This window comes from Arachis ipaensis, chromosome B03 (assembly GCF_000816755.2).
Source record: "Arachis ipaensis cultivar K30076 chromosome B03, Araip1.1, whole genome shotgun sequence".
Classification (NCBI taxonomy): Eukaryota; Viridiplantae; Streptophyta; class Magnoliopsida; order Fabales; family Fabaceae; genus Arachis; species Arachis ipaensis.
The window spans coordinates 22,472,410-22,479,492 of NC_029787.2; the positions used below are offsets into that span (position 1 = coordinate 22,472,410).

At 36.3% G+C, this 7,083-nt stretch overlaps 2 protein-coding genes across 10 annotated transcripts; one reads left to right on the top strand and one right to left on the bottom strand.

The window, feature by feature from the left end:
- LOC107629826 (uncharacterized protein At4g28440) lies at window positions 1,796–2,993 on the top strand. Its single transcript, XM_016332736.2, has 2 exons — window positions 1,796–2,293; window positions 2,567–2,993. Exons 1-2 carry the CDS (start codon window positions 2,032–2,034, stop codon window positions 2,755–2,757), a joined length of 453 nt encoding a protein of 150 aa, XP_016188222.1. The 5' UTR covers window positions 1,796–2,031; the 3' UTR covers window positions 2,758–2,993.
- LOC107629825 (protein NUCLEAR FUSION DEFECTIVE 6, chloroplastic/mitochondrial) lies at window positions 3,283–6,542 on the bottom strand. Of its 9 annotated transcripts, none has more exons than XM_021118426.1 (4): window positions 6,271–6,542; window positions 6,041–6,162; window positions 5,459–5,511; window positions 3,283–3,532 (listed from the first exon to the last, which is right to left on the bottom strand). In XM_021118426.1, the coding sequence occupies exons 1-3, from the start codon at window positions 6,411–6,413 to the stop codon at window positions 5,504–5,506; spliced, it is 273 nt and encodes a 90-aa protein (XP_020974085.1). In that variant the 5' UTR covers window positions 6,414–6,542; the 3' UTR covers window positions 3,283–3,532; window positions 5,459–5,503. The 9 variants fall into 9 exon arrangements, with proteins under 9 accessions (XP_020974085.1, XP_020974086.1, XP_016188221.1 ...); XM_021118427.1 differs by having other exon boundaries at window positions 3,283–3,628; XM_016332733.2 differs by lacking the exon at window positions 3,283–3,532 and adding an exon at window positions 3,691–4,141.

The window sequence follows — 7,083 nt, forward strand, 5'->3', positions numbered from 1 at the left end:
AACATCTTCATAAACAATAGCAGCAGTTTCTTTATCACTATCTTTACCTTTGTCTTCGTTTCTTCCCTTTGATTGTTCTCTTTTCAAGAACCTACAATACCTCTTGATATGCCCCGGCTTGCCACAATGGTGACAAATGAACTCCTTTCTTGGCTTGTACTTTCCTCTTGACTTGCTTCGACTCTCTGACCTGTCAGAACTGTGAGGTTTTCTACTTTGACTTCTCCCCCGTGACTCTGAAACAGGTGCTTCTGACTGGGAGGAGGCATTAGTCAAACCTCGCTCTTTTCTTCTGGCTTCTTCATTCAACATGCTCTCTTTAACCATTGCTAACGTCAACTTTCCTTTTGGAGTTGAGTTAGTCAGTGTCACAACCAGAACTTCCCAACTATCAGGCAAAGAGCTCAACAATAATAAGGCTTGCAACTCATCATTCAAAGTGATTTCATTACTTGTCAGTTGGTTCACCGTCTCCTGAAAAATGCTCAAGTGCTCCGGCATTGATTTACCTTCAACATACTTCATATTGACAAGCTTCCTAATCAATAATGCTTTGTTTTGCACATTCTTTCTCTCATATAACTCCTTCAATTTCTTCCACATCTTCTCAGCATTCGTTTCGGTGTCAACATGTGGATACACACTAAGATCAAGCCATTGCCTAATCAAAGCAACTGCCTTCCGATTCAGCTTCTTCCATTCAGCATCGGATTTGGTACCTTTGGATTTATCCCCTTCCACAGGATCATACAAGTCTTTGCTATACAGCATATCTTCCATGAGGGTCTTCCAAATTGAATAATTTTGGGAATTCAATTTGACCATATTTGGTCCATGAGTATTTTCCTCCATTTAATCAGCACAGAGATAAACAACCTGGCTCTGATACCAGTTTGTTGGGAAAATCTCAACAAAAGGTTCAAACAAGAACCTGTCTAAGAGCGGAAGCACCAAAAAATAATTTTTCCACAACCTGTGCGATTAAATAGGCAATACCAAAGATACTCCAAGCAGCAAATATAATGGCAGAAATTAAATAACCAGACACCAGAATTTTAACTTGGAAAAACCCCCCAAAAGAGGGACAAAAAACCCACGGGACCTAGTCCAGAAAAATCTTCCACTATCAGAATAATGGGTACACAAACAGTCTTCCTAGTGACACTAGGGCATCTCAACAATCAACAAAATACATCACCAAAACTGGTGGAATCAACATAAACCCTCCACAAAGTGGGTATCTCAAATCAGGCAAAAGAGAAGGCAATACAACTAACAAGTTATATCCTAATGTTCATCTCTACACCAGGAATAACATACTAAAATTTCATAAGGAATGGAGCAAGTTTACCAAGTCAATGTGATCAAGGTTGGCATGCCCTTTTTCCCAAATTTTTTCTTCTCCTACATCGCTGCTACGTCTTGCTTTCTTTCAAATTGAAAGAAGCCTTCTGTCTCTCTCTTCCTCGTGGCTATTAGCCACTTTCTTTTTATTTTTATTTGTTTCCCCTTTTTTTTTTCTTTTAAAAACCGTGGCCCCACTTGGTTGGAGACCCACCAACAAATAGAAACTATAAGTTCAACAATAGAATATCTTTTTCTTATGAATTTATATCAATTGACCGTGTACAATTATTTATAAGATTATATTGGATTCTAAGTTTAGGCTAAAAACTAATTAATTAAATGAACAGAAAAAACAAATAGGATAAGGAAAAAAAAAAGGTAGTTAAATTGAGTTGGAAAATGGATTCATGTAGTATTGCAGTGAATTTCCGTTTTTGAAACCATAAACACATCAATACATTTTCAAGCCCAAAAACGTGTGTCACTCAGAAACTGGAGAAAAAGAAAAGCCCAAAGATGAATTAAATCCCCAAATCCGAAGAAAAATAAATGAAACAAATATTAGGGTTTAACGCAACACATTTCTTCACAAACCTACCAAAAGTCCAAAACAAAAGAAGAATTCATTCATCATTCATACTCACACCATTAAGTAATCGAAGATTCTAGAAGAAGCCTGAGATTATGGCAACAGCAACAGCAGCAGTAGCGGCAAAGAGGAAGCCAGTGTTCATAAAGGTTGACCAGCTGAAACCGGGAACCAACGGTCACACGTTGACCGTTAAAGTCGTTTCTTCGAAGCCAGTCAAGACTGTAGGAACTAAGGGACCTCGATCTTCTTCTTCCATGCTCCTCTCTCGCCCTTCCCGCCGCCCCTCTCGCATCTCCGAGTGCCTCATCGGAGACGAAACCGGCACCGTCATCTTCACCGCTCGTAACGAACAAGGTGCCTTTTCTGTTGCGTTTGTTCTTAAATTTATGAACTCGACTTTCTTATTTCATTTCTCACAGAATTGGAGTAACCTAATTTTAGATTTGGTCTTTCTTATTTCGTACATTTTTTTTTGTTTCTCTCCCACAATTTTGTAGAAAATAGTTATTATGGGAGTTCGAATTTGTTTGCTTCGAATTATAATTCTTACGAATGTGTGTTTATTATTTTTAAAAAATTATTAATAAAAATATGACGAGCAATTAATTTTTCTTTTTTTGGGTGCAGTGGACGTTATGAATCCAGGGGCGACGTTAATTCTACGAAATGCAAAGATTGACATGTTCAAGGGATCCATGAGGCTAGCAGTTGATAAATGGGGGAGGATTGAGGTCACTGAACCTGCAAGCTTTCAAGTTAAAGAGGACAACAATCTTTCTTTAGTTGAATATGAACTGGTTAATGTAGTTGAGGAGTGATTATATTTTCTTCCTGTCTCGGGCTTGAATCTTTTTTCTAGTTATTAGAGGTTCTGATTTTTGTTTTGACCTAAGTGATTTGATTGCTGTGCAGTTTTCATGTGGTAAAGTCTTGGTTGTGTTAGGCTTATTATTGTGCCTATGCTTCACATGCGAAGCAAATATTTGTTTTATATTGGCCTTATTGGCTACGTATGATAATATATCCCTTGGTCTTTCCACAAATTCAGTTAGAAGTTGCCCCATGCACACAAATTACGAAAATGTTTGAATTGGTTTGCATATGCTGAATCAACTCTCAATCTCAACAATATCGGATGGAATGTGTAATAAGTGGCCAAGTGGGATCACAGTTTAACAGTTGAGTTTTGACGTATTATTTTGTTATTGGTATTATGATGAACACGTTCTCTAATTTTCCTTCATTTCATTTCTTCGTATCTTAACACTAAGTGCAATATTCACTGGAACATTTGGATTTATTCTTTATTTGGGTCATAAAATATTTATCATGTCGACTGAGTATGGGCAAATAGAAAAAAAAAACATTTGGATTTATTCTTTATTTCGGCATATGTTTCTTGCCAAAATGTACTCAACAGAACATGATTAATATTTGATCACGCTAAAATGAAACAGCGAATGCATCACAGTATTTTTCAGTATCTCTTACAAAATTGGGATGCTATGCGAACCTTCATGAGAAAGGAGTGCACGGTTCTGAAAACTGGTGGCGGACCAACTCAGTACAAAAGTTGGTCAGGAAGTCACAGATCTAGATAAGCAAAACACTTAATCAGAAGTTGGAAAAAATCACCAAGAAAGTTTTGAGCATAATGCACGTTGTAATCACATCATGACCCATCTCCTTCTGAAAGATAAAATAAATAAACATCACGAACCACCCAGAATACATAAGCATTAAGGCCAAAATTATGAACAAATTTTCATGTCAATTGAAAGTGCCCCATTAGTTTCCATACAAAAGGGAAAAAATGTCAGTATCCAACTCCAGCTAGTCAGAACAACAACGTGATACCAACATTCATTGAATATTTCAATTCATTTCAAAAATTCCCGTTATCATTCTATTGGAATTACAGAATTTCCAACTACCTACATTCACTAAACATCCCAATCTAATTCAATACAAATTTTTTAAGTAACATGGAAAACAATATAAAGCTTTATGCAAAAATATCTCAACTTATATTTGAGAAAGGAAATTAACAATAGGCCTAAAATTCCTTATTGGGACACAAGATGCCCTTCCAATGGCTCAGTCAAAACTCCTGATTTTCTCAGCAGATAGTCTCACATGACAGATTTGTAATACAAGTTCGCTTCAATCTTCCGAACACTTATCACATATCATCATTGCAATCTGGTTAAACAAAATAGATCAATACACTATAACCCCTTATATTACTGATTGACCCTAATTTATGGTGAAAACAAATCAGGAAGACAATTGAATTGCAATTTACTACAATATGATTATAATGATAGAATTTCAGCAGCAGAATCATGACAGATATGCACAATGCCTCTAAATAACACACAAGTTGTGGGCAAATACACTGAATTATAGAAAATCTCCTATGTGGGTGTCAGGAGTATTTCATCTCAACCCTTTTAATCAATAATTACTTGTTCATCCAGAAGTCTTCATAATCAGACCCCTGGAAAAACGACCTTGACATGCTTTTTCATTTTCTAACCAGTGCCAACTATTATCAAGATGCATAAACTTTAGGCTTGATTAATAATAATGAGACACTACAACGTAAACTACGGTGTATTTTGCATGATGACAAATGTCAAATACAGGAGCACAAAAATGTGCTACAGAAAATACACTTAAGGGGTTGTCTTGTAATTATTTCAAGATGACAAATTCTTTGTTTAAAGATCAAAATCTTATTATACTAAGTCCCTGTCCTCTAATGTTTAGAATTTGGGCATAAATAGAGGTACAAATAACCAACAATGTAAACTAAGAAATGGTTTGCATAATGATGTTCAACAAATCCATGAACACAACAAATGTGCTCCGAAAAATGTTAAATAATTCGTTATAGATTTCAGAAAACGTTCCTAGTAACAACATAATCTTTTATTAAAAGCTCAACATCCTATGATAGGAAGTCCATGTCATCCTATTTTCGCTTCCTGATCTTCAAGTAGTCTGCATTTGGCCTACAAACAAAAGGACTGTGTATGGGTTCACTAAAGCATAAGTGGGGTGGAAAAAGATGATTCAGGGAATACATTAATCCATTAACTTAGGTACACCATTGGTAGTTGTTACGATATAACATCACTCATTTTGCAAAACTAATAACTTGAACTTTTGGGAGAGATTATTTATGACATGGTATCAAAACCTCAAGAACAAGATGTTCTTGAGTTTGATACCTTGACACCTCCATTCTTCTAAATAAAATAAGTTGAATTTCAGCACCAGAAGGTGGATTTAAGCATTTTTCACACTTTTGGCCAAAGAGCTTTTGTGTGAGGGGGCATGTTAAGATATACAAATTTTTTAGAGATGGAGAATCGAAGGGCTAAGCATCAGATAAATAAAAAATGAACCACTTTTTTCCTTTGCACATGGCAAAATTGCATTACATACACTTTTTAAATGCCCTATATGTTAAAAGTTAAATCTCACAAGACTCAGGAATTGAAAGAAACATACCAGAAAACTAATTGGAGAAAGAACATCAAGGTATCCTAGAGATGCTTAGCTACCTAATCCAAAAAGCAAAATTGAATTGTCAGAAAATCGTAGCAAACACAAACCCAATGAGAGGGAGCACACAACACCCAAATCAAAACCATTCGTGTTCCTAAGCTCTTCTTATTTTATTTTATTTTATTTTTTTCAAACAACATAACTGTCAAAGATTTCTTACTAAATCCCTCTTAAATAATTCTCACCATCAAGTCCCAAACTAACACTGGCATCCACATTAATGATTAATTACACCAAAAGCATTGCAATCAATTGTAATTTACGAACAAGACCTATCAATAATTGATCTAATGAATGGGGAATGAATAAATAGCTTCATTCACAATGCAGAAACGACTTGTACCCATCAAGTTGGAAGACACCGAAATGAATGAATAACTAAAAAACTAACTAACTCCATTAGCCATCAAGAACAGAAATAACTGTTCATGATGTAATGGCAATCTCAACAAACATGTCCATTAAAAGGTGCACTGAAACCAAAATTGAGAACAGTTAGGAGAGGAGTTAAAAGGATTATTATACCTTCAGGAATCCAACCGCAGCTGTGGCGAGAAATTGCGAGCATTGAATTCATAAGAGCGGAGGCGGTGGCAGTGTGGAGCGGCATCATCGATTCCACACAAAAACTCAATTCAACAGGGATCCTTTCGTGCATCGCAGAAACAATGCATCAATAATTGATTCGGAAATTGAAAATGAACAAATAAATAACCAAATGAGAAGCTTCAAGGAAAAGCATTGATTTGAATTACCTGCGAGTGGATTGGGAGAGAGGTTTATTGGAGGCCATGCGGAAGAACGTTGAGCGAGAGGATTTGGCTTCCGCCGCGGCGCGGAAGGCGCAGCGGGCTGCGGAGGATGACCGGAAGATGGATCTGGCGGCGGCGGTGGCCATTTTAGGGAACGGAAACTTTTGGGGATAGAAGTAGGGTTTTTAGTAGCGAGACCAAAACCCTTTGTTGTATGGTTTTTCGTGGTTTGGAACTTTGGGCTGGATCAGAGCCCAATAGAGTTTTTCTTTGGATTTTGTATTTAAGCCTAAACTGAGATGTCAACTCTAAGGCCGTGTTTGGTGGCTGCGTTTGTTTCATTCATGTAATGTCCATGTCCATAATCATAGACACCATTGTGCATATCTACTCTAACTAATTTGGATTGGCCAAGTGAATAGCTTATTCATCTATTTAAATAAGTGTTAGTAGTTAAATTTCATTTTGTATATACAATAATTATTGTCCACCGATAAATTCTTAAATAGAGTTTCAATTTATGATGAGAGATACATGGTAAACCAAAAAATATTATGAAAAAAAGACAAATAAATTTCTAACCTTTTGTCACGCAGACATTTTGGTCACTGAAGATTGAAAAATACATTTATATCTTTGACTTTTTTAAAACCAAGACATTTGGATCCCTCCATTCAACTGAGATTATGAAACATAACAGAGATGTCTGACGTGGATGACGTTATGCTGACGTGGCCATAACGGTATTCAACGTGGATGTGGCAGAAGGGTTTAGGGACAAAAAAAGTCTATCAACCCTAAAATGACATTGTTCTT